Source organism: Carassius auratus, chromosome 4 (assembly GCF_003368295.1).
Source record: "Carassius auratus strain Wakin chromosome 4, ASM336829v1, whole genome shotgun sequence".
NCBI classification, from domain to species: domain Eukaryota; kingdom Metazoa; phylum Chordata; class Actinopteri; order Cypriniformes; family Cyprinidae; genus Carassius; species Carassius auratus.
In genome coordinates, this window is record NC_039246.1 from 1,750,889 (window position 1) to 1,767,751 (window position 16,863).

At 36.6% G+C, this 16,863-nt stretch overlaps 1 protein-coding gene across 4 annotated transcripts; it reads left to right on the forward strand.

Annotated features, from left to right (window-relative positions):
• Positions 1–9,023: 9,023 nt before the first annotated feature.
• LOC113066692 (gastrula zinc finger protein XlCGF8.2DB-like) lies at positions 9,024–16,291 on the forward strand. Of its 4 annotated transcripts, none has more exons than XR_003279214.1 (3): positions 9,024–9,082; positions 9,785–9,918; positions 10,233–13,012. XR_003279214.1 is itself a non-coding variant. In XM_026238662.1 (3 exons), the coding sequence occupies exons 2-3, from the start codon at positions 9,834–9,836 to the stop codon at positions 14,060–14,062; spliced, it is 1,116 nt and encodes a 371-aa protein (XP_026094447.1). In that variant the 5' UTR covers positions 9,030–9,082; positions 9,785–9,833; the 3' UTR covers positions 14,063–16,291. The 4 variants fall into 4 exon arrangements, 2 of the variants coding, with proteins under 2 accessions (XP_026094447.1, XP_026094456.1); XM_026238662.1 differs by lacking the exon at positions 10,233–13,012 and adding an exon at positions 13,032–16,291 and having other exon boundaries at positions 9,030–9,082; XR_003279215.1 differs by having other exon boundaries at positions 9,043–9,082; positions 9,713–9,918.
• The last annotated feature ends 572 nt before the right edge of the window (positions 16,292–16,863 follow it).

The window sequence follows — 16,863 nt, forward strand, 5'->3', positions numbered from 1 at the left end:
TAATATGATCTGTTATATTATCCTAAAGAAAAGGTGGTTTACTTTTCATCAAAGAAATTAAAAGTGGTAGCCTATTTTAGTGAGCTAGGCTACATAAGCAATCTAAATGCAAAATGTCAATATTCTCATATATTAGGCCTTATTTTGGCAATAGGTTTGCATAACCAAAGACTGCTGCTCGTCGTCCTGATCAGGGTCTCGACCTGACTACAGTCCATCATTGTAACCGACTTGAGTGGGCAAATGCTCACATTCAATGGTGTCTGGCACTTTGGAGAGGTGTTCTCTTCACGCATGAAACCAGATGTTCATTGTACTGGGCTGATGGCAGACAGCATGTATGGGGTCGTGTGGGTGAGGAGTTTGTTGATGTCAATGTTGTGGATCGAGTGGCTCATGGTGGCAGTGGAGTTATGGTATGGGCAGGCATATGCAGGGCTCGACATTAAGATTCGACATGATCTTGACACGATCTTGTAAATCCTTCATTCACTTGTCCGGGGGAAATAAAGTTTTTTTTTTTTTTGGCAAAAATGTAAATTATTGTGAAGCAGTTTCATCAGTTACTATTTTGATATACAAATATGAAATGTTGGAAAAATGCAATGATACGTTTAAATGTGAAATTAAACCACCAGTAGGTGGTGACAAGTCACTTTCTTAAGGAGTTTTAAGCAAGTAACCATTTTTATAAATTGCTCACTGAATCCATTGACTCATTTAAAAATGAATCGTAACGCTTCACAGAGATGCCCGACTGTTCTGCCGTGGCTTTGTTTAGAACTATTTTCTTAAGCGAAATGGAGAAAAATGATCCATAATGTGTCTAAAATGTAAGTCAGTTAATATTACTTAATATTACGAGCCTCAACTGACGCAACCTTGATACTGTCCAAACATTACCCGTTATTAGTCACCGTTTAATGGAAAAATAAGTTGATTAAACACATCTTAAAAAAGTTAGGACAAGGTCATGTTTACCACTGTGTGTCATTCCCTCTTCTTTTTATAACAGTCTGCAAACGTCTGGGGACTGAGGAGACAAGTTGCTCAGGTTTAGGAATAGTAATGTTGTCCCATTCTTGTCTAATACAGGCTTCTAGTTGCTCAGCTGTCTTAGGTCTTCTTTGTCACATCTTCATCTTTATGATGCACCAAATGTTTTCTATGTGTGAAAGATCTGGACTGCAGGCTGGTCATTTCAGTACCCAGATCCTTCTTCTACACAGCCATGATGTTGTAATTGATGCAGTATGTGGTCTGGCATTGTGATGTTGGAAAATGCAAGGTCTTCCCTGAAAGAGACGACGTCTGGATGGGAGCATATGTTGTTCTAGAACTTGTATATACCTTTCAGCATTGATGGTGTCTTTCCAGATGTGTAAGCTGCCCATGCCACACACACTCATGCAACGCCATACCATCAGAGATGCAGGCTTCTGAACTGAGCGCTGATAACAACTTGGGTTGTCTTTGTCCTCTTTAGTCCGGATGACATGGCTTCCCAGTTATCTAAAAATAACTTCATATTTGTAGTCATTCATCTGACCACAAAACAGTTTTCCACTTTGCCACAGTCCATGTTAAATGAGCCTTGGCCCAGAGAAGATGCCTGTACTTCTGGATCATATTAAGATATGGCTACTTTTTTGACCTATAGAGTTTTAGCCGGCAACGGAGAATGGCACGGTGGATTGTATTCACAGACAATGTTTTCTGGAAGTTTTCCTGAGCCCATGTTGTGATTTCCATTACAGTAGCATTCCTGTATGTGAACCAGTGCCGTCTAAGGGCCTGAAGATCACAGGCATCCAGTACTGGTTTCTGGCCTTGACGCTTACGCACAGAGATTGTTCTAGATTCTCTAAATCTTTGGATGATATTATGCACTGTAGATGAAGATAACTTCACTAATTCTTTTCAATTTTTCTCTGAGAAACTCCTTTCTGATATTGCTCCACTATTTTTCACTGCAGCATTGGGGGAATTGGTGATCCTCTGCTCTTTTTGAGAGGCTCTTTTTATACCCAATCATGTTGCCAATTGACCTAATAAGTTGCAAATTGGTCTTCCAGCTGTCCCTTATATGGAAATTTAACTTTTCGGGCCTCTTATTGCTACCTGTCCCAACTTTTTTGCAATGTGTAGCTCTCATGAAATCCAAAATGAGCCATTATTTGGAATGACATTTCAAAATGTCTCACTTTCAACATTTGACATGTTATCTATATTCTGTTGTGAATAAAATATATGTTTATGAGATTTGTAAATTATTCAATTCCTTTTTTACTCACAATTTTTACAGTGTCAACTGTACAACTTTTTTGGAATCAGGTTTGTAATGATTTTCTTATTTTGTGATCAATTTCCTCAAAAATGTTATTAACCATTATATTAAATAATAGTGGTCTGAATACACTACCAAGGTCCTGTATAATGGTGTATAATTTTCTACAGAGTTCATAGCTGAGTAGTCCTTTCCAACCCTTTTGGAAATTTGTATTGCTTTAGTTATAATTACATAAGGGTTGCTGCACATTTTTTTTTAAAGATCAAATTTAAGGGCCGTTTCATAGTCAACGCATCTGTACGCATACGCGTCCCCGAGGCTACGCATCGTTACACTTCGGCCGCCATTATGTGGATTCAATCATTTTCCTCCACAAAAACATGTAGACCTAGCCTAATCTCTGTGAGTAAAGGTTTTTCAAATGATAACTAAATATTCATTGAGTCTTAAATGCATAATGTTGACAGAGTATTTACACTAATGTTGGCATTATTCTTTTATTAAATAAAGCAAATCCGGCGGAGCCTTTATCTTAATTTCGTTGTTGCCAAATACCCATCTTAATTTAAAATTTATCTTAATTTAATTTTTTTTAAATGACTCGTTTTTATTGGTGCGTTGGTCTATTTATAGGTTAAATGAGCCTATGTCTAGAATGCTGAGATGTTACGATGTGACACAGGACTTATTTTATTTCTTTATTCCAACTTCCAAGTGGTCTAGCCTACGTTAGTTATGAGTAAATTATGTTAAAACATGAATAAATTGCTCATTGTTGGCAAAAGGCAAAAGAGCTGTGTGCGTGCGCACATTTGAATAATGTTGGGCTGTAAACGGGTTCGGGCTTTAAAAAAGCTGTCAATCAAAATGTACTTGTCGGGCTCGGGCCGAAACCTGTCGGGCTCGGGTCCTGTCAGGCCTAACTTTTAAGGCCCGATTACAGCTCTAACATGGACTCCCCCCATCGTCTACTCAAGCCAATCAGATAATTCTGTTGCTCCATTAATGTACATTACAAACCTTTATGTTTTTTTTATGCAAATACACATTTTGGCCAGGGCTTAATTTGTGGCGGAATCAGCAGGATCCGGATCCGGCACCTCATCTTGGCTGATCCCCCTCCTCCATGGGTGGCGTTTGCGTATGACGTGAAAAATTAACCAAAATTCATATCTCTATTATAATTCGTCATTATTATTTTAATAAATTAGTTTTTTACAAATATTTAACCAATGATAGGTATTTAAAAGAGCTTGTCAGTAAAACTTTATAATGCCATTGGATCCTCAAGCTCTCGCGAAACCTCGTCACTTCACGCGCCTCCACTCAGATTGACGCACTTGCACAGCCTGGAGGAGACAGCTAGTTTAAATGTTCGTTTTTCCTGTACTCTCTTTCATTAACAAACATTATCACCATTTGCTAAGTAAAATGTATTTATTTTTGTTCTTAAACGGATAGAATATATATATATATATATATATATATATATATATATATATATATATATATATATATATATATATATATATTCTTATAATATGCTTGATGAATTTTTTGTATAACTTATTTCCCAAAAACTAGTCTGTTCCAATGGTATCTTCATAATAATAATAATACATGTAGTGCAATAATACTAAAAGTTATCTGAAGACCAATTGACCATGTCGCTACAACGTCCCCGATGGGACTAACTAGCGACATCTTTTGAGGATGTGCCCACGACGTTTCTGGGAAGTTAGCCAAGATTCTTTACTTTACCACAACGTCGCCATAAAGTAATGTCGCCCTGACCAAATGACGACTAACTGGCAACGTCCTTTGTTTGCTGTGAGATCTCCGCTTATTCGCAAAGCAAGGGTAAACACATATCTGATTGAATAGTAAAGCATTTTCTTTACTCAAACACTATGTTTGTAAAGGCTATTGTTTGTGTGTGCTTGAAGACTGGAGGAATAGATTTTTTGCCATCTAGCCAATATACTTTTGCATATGAGCAATGGAATTGTAACGATATTCAAATACTTCTTATTCATCTGGAAGAAGGAGGCGGGAACCGGCGCACAATCAAAATGAACTTTAATGACAAAAAAGAAACACAAAACAGCGCACCAGCCGCTCACGGACGACTGGTGCGCACAAAATAAAAAGCAAACATAAAATAATGTCCCAGGCCTGGTCCTCTCTCATCCTTCACTATAGTCACTCCAGTTTTATATCCTTCCATCTCCTACGTGGGACTTGATACCGGCAGTGGGGCTCAGGTGCAGCTCTTCTCCAATCACTACACCTGGCCTCACTCCTTGTTCCCACGCCTCTCGGCCCCGCCCCACTCGCCACATACCCCCATCGCCCCTCGCAGGCCGGGGGGTACTCTCGAGACTGTGCTATTTTTCCTCTGTATGAGTGTGCCATGAAACTGTTTCATTTGTCAAAACCCATCAGACATCATATTGTTTGTATTTGGTTGCTTAAATTCAACAAACTACGAAAAAAAAACTTGTATAGCTTTAGATGTGACTGTGAGGGCACATAACTACTGTAATACAGCCTGTGGAGCGCGCGAGTACCAAATGGCTTAAAATACTTAAAATGTGTGCGAATAATACATTTTTGTGACAATGCAACAATTACCTGATTAGTCAATTGACAGTTCTGTCAGCTGTCCCGATCGAAATGTGAGTGAGTCTTATCGCAGCATGCAGCAGGTCGCTTTATACAGAAAAGATGCGCTGATGAAAACCGAGTGAGAGAGTTTATGGATTCGAAAGCTGGTTTCGAATGACTGATTTAACCTAATAGTTTGTGTTGATTTATTTTATTATTCAAACCTAAGTTATGTTGAATAAATGCAGGAATTTCCCTCATTAAAACTTGAAAGCTGCAAGAATTATTAAAACCATGTTATATAGCTACACATAGTCCCCCACAGAAATTTCGGACCTGATTAAATATAACTCTATTACACAGAAATTTGAAAAATACAATTCCACAACTTTTTTACAAAATTTTGAGTCCTGGAAATTGTTCTTTTAAAATCGCATGGCAATTCCATGTTGTTCGTGTCCTTACAGACTAAATGCAACTGGTGCACGCTCTCTAAAATTACTTGGTCCAGCCTGTGATTGGGCGAGTGCTCCCTTACCTCTCCCTCCTGTAATCGCATCCTGGATCCGTTACCCCGCTTTGTTTGGTTTGACCTCGCAATTTACAAATTAAGCACTGATTTTGGGGCAGTGAATAGCACACTTGTTATTAAGGTGTGACTTTAGCCCCTTTTATAACATCTTTTGTCTTAACAAGTATGTTGTCAAAACCCTTAAAATAAGAATAAAGATAATGTTGAACAGCATGTTTAAGTCTGAATTATATTGTGTAAAATTGGTTATCAAGTATTCTTGCATTGATGATCTGAAAGGAACGATCTTAATTTATGGGCTGCACTTCCATTATTGCACTAATTTTACATATTTATATGTTGTCAAGAATGAGCTAGAAACAGACAGCCTAGGTTTGTCAGGGCAGTCACAGAATCAGGATGTCACAATAAAAAGAAACTTGGCTGGAGAGAACAGATGTGGCTTTTAAACCCTGGCTGCTGTTGTAGTTTTTTTTTTTTACATTGTATAAACTCTATTAAAATTAAAAATTAAATTAATGCATTTAGCAGACGCTTTTATCCAAAGCGATATACATGGGCGCCCTCTTTTCATATATTTATTTTTAATATAAATACATAATATCTTTCCTGTATATATTTTATAAACACAGTTGTGTGTCATGTGTCTCGGGACAGAACTCTGAACATGGTACCATGGACTCACTGGTACCAAGAATTAGCATGGCTTCATTTTGAGCCTGGTATTGATGGGGCATTGTGCTTCTACTGCCACAAAGCCTTTAAAAACAAAACATCAGAACTTACCAAAAATACAGAAACCACCTTTATCATCCATGGCTTTAAGAACTGGAAGAAAGCCAGAGAGAGGTTTACATCACATGCAGGATCAGAATATCACAAGACGGCCATAACAACACACATCTCTGAATCAAGACCAATAGATGTTGAGCTGTCCAGTGTACTGGCATCCCAGCAAGAGGAGCTGAAGATAATCAGTGCTGTGCAGTTTCTGACAAGACAAGGTTTATCTCTTAGAGGAAACTTTCATCAGCTTCTAAAATACGAGTCAGAAGATGACCCTAGTCTGAGCTAATGGATGTCCCTCAAAACTGATTATACTTGCCCACAAATTCAGAATGAAATCCTCAATTCATTCAGGAATTCTATAATTCTATAAAAATCTATTCACTTCCGAACTTGCAGTTTTGTGTCATCATGGATGGTGAACAAGATTTATCAGGAAACGAACAAGAATAAGTCTGCCAAAGATATGTAGATCATGATTCAATAGTCCATGAGGAATTTGTTGGCCTGTATGAAGTCTCCGTCACCAGAAGAATTTGTGCCGTGCTAAAACAGTATCAGCCAGTGTTACTCGCTCTGGAGGAAATGGCACGTGGTCATTCAGAGTCAGCTTGCAGGATAAAAGGTTTGTTCGATAGATTTCAAAAAGTTAATGTTTTGATTGGCCTTGTCCTTGCTTTAGGAGTGACAGAAGAGCTTGAGTGTCTCAATGCTTCTCTTCAGAGCCGCAGTCAGACAGTAGATGGAAAGCTAGCTGCTGTAAACTGTGTGAAGGACACAGTTGATGAAAAGAGAACGGAGGATAATTTCCAAAGCAACACAAATGTGTAACTCCCTAAATCTCTCTCCTATTGAAATGCCTCGTGTTCAAAACCCTCCCAAATGTCTGTCTGGTCAGGGTTCAGCACATGTACCTACTTCTTCTGCAGAATACTTCAGGTCCTTGATGTTGTTAATGTGCAGTTTCAAGACAGATCTGAGCAAGAGAGTCCCCTTAGGCACTTTTGACGGGAGAGTCTGATGGAGGTCTATTGGATCAGTATCCAGAATTGCACAAGGCTTCACTGAGGGTGTAGTTAGCGATGTTTAAGTCCAAGTATAAGTCCAAGTCCAAGCATTCTTCAGAACATGTTGTCAGAAGTCCTCCAACTCTCTGACCGAGTGGAAACACTTGTGAGGTTGCTCCTGGTTTTCCCTGTTTCTTCAGCAGAAGATTAAAACACAGTCCCGATTAAACCGTGTTGCTGTGTGTCACATTCACAGTGACAAAATTGACATTATAAATAGGGAAATGGTTGCACAGCAGTTCACAGATGGGAAGAAACGTCACAGAAATACTTTTGGCAGTTTTAATTAGCTTTAAATATTGAGATATGTGTTAGCTTAAACATGGTGTAAAAAGCTACTACTTTTAAACAAACCAGCCAGGAAGCTTAAAAGAAGTGACACTAAAGTTGTGTTTCCACCCAGGAACTAGGGACTTTGGGCTGGTACTCGGTGTGTTTCCACTACAGGAACCAGGAGTTAAATAAAGTTCTGGGTAATAAAAATGCCCATCAGAAAGTCCCTGCTGGCGAGGTGGTACTTTTTCAAAGTTTCGGACCTTTCGGGGGCGGGACTTGGGCGCTAAACATCCTGATTGGTTGAGTTTACCAGCATTGTGATTTCAACCACCATTTATTCTGATAATTTTCAAAATATTACTGTTATTGTGTCATGAAATGCAATTTAAAAGTATTTCAGGCGAGAATCTATTTTTTTTTTTTTTAGAATTTATCTATATGTTAAAATGAAAATAAAAAGGGGCAATTGATATAATATTTAGTTTCATTGTAATGTCTATATATATATACAGTACACTTTTCCCTGAACTAAGTACATTTCTGCAGCTATTATTATTTTTAAATTAAAAACGAAAGGAGGCAATGGTATTTGATATCATAATTAATTTTATTGTAAATATACAAAGAGGAAAATAGCAGTAGTCAAGGCGAGCTGACTGAAGTTATCAAGTACACTGCTGTTTGAAGATTAACTGGAGTTGCGTCATCATGGACATCACACTCCAGAGTCGAATGCACAAGTCTGAACTATAGAGTTGTTCTGGGTAATTTCATTGGAAGCGAGCCATACATGTTCAATCTCATTGTATAATTGATATAGGGTCTACATACCTTGACGTGTTTGTCAGTTAGGTTCAATACTGTCCCAGTGGAAAACTGTTGTTTCCTTCTTTCTTTCTTTCCATCTGTTTTATAATCATATATTACCATATAGTCATAAAGCATATAAAGCAAAACATTTGTTTACTGTGAATTTTATTATTAATATTCAATAATATTACCAAAAAAACTGTATTTAACACAAAATTGCTCATTTTACTGAAATCAGTAAAATTTATGTGTAGTATATAATAATTATATTATTATATGTATGGCCGTTCAGGGGAGGAAGTTATATTTGTAAATCAGTTTCCTATAATTGAATTGAATAAAGATACCTTGAGAAATTAACATTTCATTAACATTTAGAAAATATATTTCAACTATATTAATTAAAGATTTCTGTTCACACATTCAAAGCCAACAGTTTTAAACACAGTGTCAATGTAATCATTTACAGTCACAGACTTCTAAAGAAATCATCTTTAACCAAATAGCCAGTATATTTATTGGCTTAAGTAATAACAAACTACAGAGACAGTTCTTTAACAATATGTTAAGGAGTAGTAACATTTGTAATGTGAACGTGAGTTTGGTATTTGGTAATTTCGGATAGAGCCTATGAGTTTAGTTAAAAAGACTTTTATTTTGGCCTGGTGGTGTGACGTCATGAGCGTGCGCCGTGTGTGATTCGGCTGAAGAAAGGTGAGTGTATTTAGCCATTTAGTATTTAAATCGATACAGCTCGTTTAGAATCGATATGGAACTTCGAAATAAATCGATTGTAACATTTGAATGCTTTGTCTAACGCCAGTGACAAATAATAGTCTGTTGTAAATACAAGCGCTCACGAACCATGTGTGACAGAACGTCTCATTTCGCTCCCAATTTCGAAAAATCACCCTTGCGTTCCAGTGTTAATACCACACACCATATCTGCCCTAAAGAGTACTGAAAATGACTAATATCTCAGAGTTATGGATGGATGGTATGCGCATTAGGACGCGGGCTCGGTTTATCATAAACACGAATTCAGTCACTGGCAAGAATCGGAGCTTTTTAAACTCCGAGTCAATTGAATCAAATGCTTCTCAAAATGATTCATTGTTTTGAATCGCTCGAATCAGCGCGCGCTGACGACTCTTCTGCTCGAAACTGTGTAAACACAACGAAAACAAACACAAACATGTGTAACTACAACTTTACAAACCAACTGTAAACGTCTTAATTAAAGTGGAAGCTATTAAATATAATATACAATTCAGAAAACAGCAAATATTAATCTTAATGCAAATATAAAGCTTGTATATAATTTTAGTTGTTTTTTTCTTTCAGTCTGACTGACTCCCTCACCAGAGATTTACTTTGGGTTTATATTTCTATCTTTTAAATTCTCATCTTAAACAGAACGCAGAGAAAAACTTATTCTGAATCAATTGAGATCCACGTGATAAAGATGGAGTTTATTAAAGAGGAGATTGAAGACGTGAAGATTGAAGAAGCTTTCAGAATCAAACAAGAAGATACTGAGACACAAACAGGTTGGTTTTCTCACTCATTTGATCCTTAAAGTGTTAGTCTACAACAAAATGAAAATTTTGTCATTCCCATAGACTGCCAAGTAAATAACACTGTCACCCGTCACTTCATAAAGTTACGGTTGATCCACTGATGACAAATGAACTACTCTGATTTTGTCATTTGAGTCTTGCAATTTAAATTTATTTTATTTTTACATGGAGCTAAATATATAATCAATATACACTTTAATGCATCTGAATATCAATATTTAATACATAGTTATTGAATCAGTCCACAAATAAATCTGTAGTTTTTAACCTCTCATCCTAAATAGTGCTGACATTAAGCTGATCTAGTGTTTCTTCTCCTGAACTCCACGTGTGGGATCTTCGTCACAATAAGACACACGACAGAAATAGGAGGAACAAACTGAGCCAGCAGACAGGGGCTTCTGGCCTGACCAACATCTTGGTCCAAAGTGGACCAACTGGGGCTTGAGGAGTTCTCATGAACAAAGTTAATCTGAGTCAGAAGTTTAAAACTACTGCTTGTTTCTCATCTTCTGCCATTTAAGACATTTAAAACTATTTTCTTCTCAAAACTCACTTTCAGGGAGAAGTGAGTGTCTGAAATAACTTCCATTTGTGATATGATGGGGATTCTGATCACTGCATGATGCAGAAACATTTATATGCAATGCTAAAAACTACTTGGACTACCGCTTTTGTAAATGTTTTTTCTAAAAGTACAAGCCTTTGGATTTAAATGCCTTAATGGAGTTGTGCATTTCTGTGATAGCAAAATAAATGCATGCAGGCGTGACTGAACAAGAGTGTTTTTCTTTTTGATTCAGCTTGACTAATGTGCACTTCTGGCACAAATTAATAAATTACCATCTCTAACTTTTAAAAAAATCATTATTATAAGTATTTGTATACTTCGATTCAACATTCTCCATTAACTTTGTATTGCATGAAGCTGCCTCCTTGTCATTTCTGACTTATAACCGAAAACAAAACAATGTCTAAAAGATGCTGTGACAAGGTGTACAGCAAACAAGCTAAAAAAAACAAAAACGACCTTTTTATAAGCTGTCCACAAAAAAAACAACCCATTAAACTTAAAATACTCATATTTGGTCATACAGAAGAGAGTAATACAACCTTTGAATCTTTATTTTGTTTTTGTGCTCTCACAATATAAAACAGAACATTGTGCTTTTGTAAAATAAAGAAAGCAAACAGGATGTGCTTTCTGCCTTCTCTGTGAACTTCAGAGTGAGATTCTGTGTATGTTTGTCTTAGAGACATCAAAAAAATAGAGATAAATGTCAACTTCCAAATAAACCAATTCAAATTAAAAACAAATATTCTCAGATTATGTAATCCATATTAAATGTGCAGACTGATGCGTCTACTATATCTCAAGATGAAAACAAAGCAAGAAATAGTTCATCAATAAATTATTAAAATGTTAATGCAACCTCCTTACTGTTTTTTTTTTTCCGACAGCTTCATAATCATTCAATCTTGTTGATGTGCTGTGGCAAGCTTATGCATGCACTAGAGGACATAGGGAATGTAGACATTTAAAAGCTCATTATTATAATTTAAATTGTTTATTAATAAATGTGCAATTAGAGACCAATGCTTCAAATGATCGACTTTTAGTCAGGGCAGCCCTATTTTAAGGACACAAAAGTAGAGCACAATGTGTCATCTGTAATACTTACAAGAATAGACTATATCCTAAAATGTAATTAGAAGGCAAGGCAAGTTTATTTATATAGGACATTTCGTACACAATGATAATTCAAAATGCTTTACATAAAAGAGAGTAAAATATCTAAAAAGGAGTACAATTAGCATCAAACTACACTTGAAAATGTACTTAATGTATTTGCTTATCCACTTTAAACCATCATCGAGTGCTTGTAAAAACTTCCGATTGCGATCTATAGTAATTTTGATTCATATTATAAGCAGACAATATGCACTCTGTTTAACAATGCTACACTGCTAATATTTGTCATTAACATGTTTTATTTCTATGAAAATACCATGAGCTGCATACAAAATAAATAGAAAATGTTACAAATTTCACTTGATTTGATACGGAAGATCTAGAGTGAAAGCGCTCTTACTCATAACATATGCGCTTGTGAAAGTAAATGGACGGTGCTTTACAGATCATAATTGAGTGGAGAATTAATAGAAATGTTATTCTGTATAAAGAACATAATGAGAATAAATCTGTTCTCAAGTATCAACAATAACAAGAACTCAGCATCCACTTTCTTCTTTTATCTGGGATTCTCTTCTTCTGTGTTGTTTACACTTGTTTTTGAAACGGTGCCACCACTTTTACCCTGTTGCATCCCTAATTTTATCTTAGCAATAGAATATAAAAACAACTAGAACAAAAGTTGCTTGGCAATAGATGTGCATCTTCAACCGGGAAAAGTCGCAAAAGTTGAAATTATACACCGTTAGCAATACGAACCATCAGTTTGACCACTATGGCCATTCAAGGTAGATGGACTCAAAACTCTTTTGTTTAGTAATTTTAATAAATTAAAATGGTAAGAAATGTACTTTAATTTTAGAAAAGTCAAGAAATTATAGCTAAGTGGGTTTTATTCCCTAAAAAAGAAAAATTTAAAAAGCAATAAATTGACTACCTTGGTATATCTAGTGTTAACACCATCAGAGGTACAAGACATTAAGGAAATATAAGAAGTGTACTATAAATTATGTTGCTAAAAATCATCGCAACGTTTATAAATGTAAATGTGTCTCTTGCATATATTTGTCATTCAATCGATTGAAATGCTTCTTAATTCCAGGTGTAGAAGGATGCTTGGTGTGTTTAGTCAATAGTCCAAACTCATTTACTGTGTAATTCATTGTTTTAATACATTTACTTTAATGTAATTCAAAGTTTATTCCCTCCTGCTTCCTGTCTCCTTTCTCAAACTTTACTTTCTCCATTGCCTCAGCAGCTTATTTTGTCCGAGCCAGTGAAGCTCTCCTCTGTCCAATGCTTGATACAGTCAAATCTGTTCACGGTCATTGGTCAAGACCGTATGAAATGTCATGGGTGAAATTGTACTTGTCTCTTTTTTCCCCCTTAGACCTGATGCTGCTGAAAATTGAGAGTCAAGAATTCGATGAAGTGGAAGAGAAAAATCTGTGCGAGATAAAACGTGATTTCATGACGGGAGAAAAACCCAGACAGACTGAAAAGATTTCCTCCCGAAAAAGAGCTCAGAAGACCAAACCTAATCAAACACAAAACCTTGAAACCCACAAGAGTGTTCACACTAAAAAGATGTTTGTATGTGATCAGTGTGGAAAGAATTTCTCAAAAAAGAAATGCCTTAAAATACATGTATTTATTCACTCCACGGAGAAACCTTTCACGTGCAACCAGTGTGGAAAGACTTTCAAATTAAACAAATACCTTTCGACTCACATGAGAGTTCACACAAAAGAGAGGCCTTTCACCTGCAAACAGTGTGGAAAGAGCTTTTCACAAGAAGTGCATCTGAACACTCACTTAAAAGTTCACTCTGGAGAGAAGGCGATCACATGTGACCAGTGTGGAAAGAGATTCACACGTAAAGGAGATCTTAATACCCACATGACCCTTCACACAGGAGTGAGACCTTACATCTGTCAAGTGTGTGCGAAGAGGTTCTCATGCAAAGGAAATCTTAACACTCACATGAGAACTCACACTGGAGAGAAGCCCTTTATATGTGACCAGTGTGGAAAGAGTTTCAGATTTAGAGCAACTCTTAGCTACCACATGACTATTCACTCAAGGGCAAACTCTTTCATCTGTCATCAGTGTGGAAGGAGTTTTACAGACAGAGATGATCTTAAGACTCATGTAATGACTCACACCGGAGACAAGCCCAACATGTGCCATCACTGTGGAAAGAGTTTCTCAAAGCAATTCCTCCTTAAGAATCACATTAGGATTCACACTGGAGAGAAACCCTTCACCTGCAAACAGTGTGGAAAGAGTTTCGCCATTAAAGTAAACCTACAGTCTCACATGAGGGTTCACTCTGGAGAGAAGCCGTTCACCTGCCATCATTGTGGAAAGAGTTTCAAAATTAAAAGAAACTTTAACAGTCATGTGAGCCGTCATGTGTAAAATGTATTCAGCCATCGCACTTGATGCATCTGTGCATGTGTTTGAGACGCTATATGTGTCGAAGGAGTTTTAAATGACATAAATTGCAAGACTTGAATTGTGCTTGTCAGATAAGGATAAGGCATGGGGGGAAAGCCCTTAGAGAAAAGAAAAATTACCTTTTAGTTTTTTCTCTAGTTTCAGTGAATCTTGGCTTCCGTCGACATTTTACTGAATATACCTGCTTTGCTCCACTGCCTCTGTGCTGTAGATCATTGGTCTTCAACCCTGCTTCCACCACTTGTTGCATGAAGCTAGATTAACTAATTCAGAGTAGGTTTAGAGTTGACAAAACCAAGCAAATCCAACTTCCAACACTCGATAGGTCTATAAATGTTATGTCATCTCAGCGTTTGGACCTGATTATGTGATTAACACTGGAGTGCTGACAGCTGAAACCAGGGCTGGGAATCGATTACAAAAAGAATAGATTCCGAGGTGTTGGGAATCAAAGGAGAATCGACTCCTCATTCAGTCTTTTACAGTTCAACAAAGCTTATATAGAGTCCTTTAAAAGAAAGGCTACATCTGACAAAGGCTGCACACATTTAAAATCACAAAAATAAGCCGAAAGAAAACGAGTCGGTACTGATCATTTGAATTTTAGGATGTAGTTTTCCATTTCAGAAGCACAATTCTCCAAAGCCGTAATTACAACAAGGTTATTTTTACATTTTATATAAAAGAAAAAAATGTATAGATTCGGAGGATATTTTATGGTAGAACTGGTCCAAAATTATCCTCAATATTGAGCCCTGCTTGACAGAACAGATCTTGACATCATTGAGGGTCTTGATCTTATTACCATCTGAAATACTATTATTTAAAACGTTTCTATCAGCCAATGAAAATTATAAAAGAATGTCAGTGGCCGAGAGCGCATCTGATTGACAAATAAACCATGAGCTCTATCAGTCATTAATATTCAGGTTATTTTGTTTCAGCATACAGTTTGTTAATATTGTGCAAAGTATACAAAGTAAACTTCATCATTCAGCTGAACTGTGCACATTTATTTATTTTACAAACAAAGCTTCCTGTTATAGGAAGGATACATTATTTGACCTATTCTGCAGTAATCATGGTGAGATTAGGTTCCTTCATTCTACAAATAACAGTGAGGAATCGATTCTTGCAATCTATTCCCATCTATTCCAGGACCAGGAATTGTAATCGATTCCATAACAGCCCTACCTAAAATAAAATGGAGAGCCTCAGTTTGATAATCTTCTCTGCTGAAGATTAGGAGATATTATTACCCATGTAATTGACATTCTGCCCGTTTGCTTTTAATTTCATGGACTTTTAGTATGTATATCCTCTTGTAACCTGTTGTATTTTCCTGCCAGACATTAGTCACTATGGCTACTCATTAACTAGTCCTCTTTGAGACCATGCATTTTAAGTCCAGGATCGTGTATGGTTTCTGTTAAGAGCTAGAGTATTGTATCGTTGATTCTTTTTTCTATTGGATTTCCTGAGTTTACTTTTAATAAACCAGTGTATTTATAATCTTCTTCTACCTTCATCTTCATTGGACTGAAAATGTTCCCAAACATGAAAAAGATGATGGAGAACACCTTTTTTTCAAGATGGAAGGAACCGTGCTAGAATCTGTCACTCTCTTCCATCATGGCACTTCTAACGACCTGTTCCTCATGAGCTGATTTTCCACTGTTGAGTGTGCCAATAGCCTTGCACTTCAAGCTGCAAGCCCAAAATCAAGCTGTGTTTCCACTGTTTGGACTAAGACTATTAAAACCTGGCTTTAAAGGGGTCATCAGATGCTAAATTCACTTTTACAAGAACATAAATGTGTGGTAGCAGTGCGTGTACACATCTACCCTATAATGATAAAAATCCACCAAGTGGATCAGGCTGTTCCCAGCTTCTTGTCTGTGTAACGTCACACGGACAGAGGCCCTTCCCGAATTGTTGATTGACAGTGCCTTCTTACCTTAGACCCGTCCCGAGTGAGCTGTCATCAGTCTGCCATTGTTTCACCGCCTGAGCAAATGTAGACAAGAATGACTCCTAAGTGATCAAGGTGCTTTGTTGTTTGATGTAATAATGAAGATAGCAGAAGTAATTTACTCCCAACATCTGAGCTGCTGAAGATGCAGTGGATTACATTTGTTTTTTAGTGGAATGTGCCGATCCTGATGTACATAAATAAATGTGTGTTTGTGCAAATCATGTGTGATCCAGCTTTACTTAAAACAGAAGTCAGTTTAAGGTTTTTTTTATGAATCTATGCATTCGCTATTCCTAAAAATGTGTTAGTTAACAAGTTATGTGGGGTGGGGTCAGCAGCTCTTTAGCATTTAAAGCAACATGCAAAAAATGGGTTGATTTATGCAGAGCTGATTTTGATAAGGTAAAAAGGGTGAGTTTTATACTTAAATTGAGAAGTTTTAACCAAAGTATATTACATGTTATACCTGCGTCCTGTTTCCGTGTTATTGGTTTGTGATTGTAACTCTGTGTAGCTTTGTTTTTCTGTAGAATATTTATCTTACTACAACTCTGTCATTTAAAGTTATAAAATATAACTTAATTCCCACCATATTTCTGATATTATCCATCAACCTATTCTGATTCATTTTACCGATTGCTTTTAGTCTAAAACCGTGAGTGTAGCATGTTAGCATTCGTTACCATGTCATTAACATTTCAATTTGTGCTTATTGCTATTTTTTAGTTCATCAAACAATTGATAAGTCTGAATAATTCTTAAATCATGGTGAGTAATGGCTACTTCT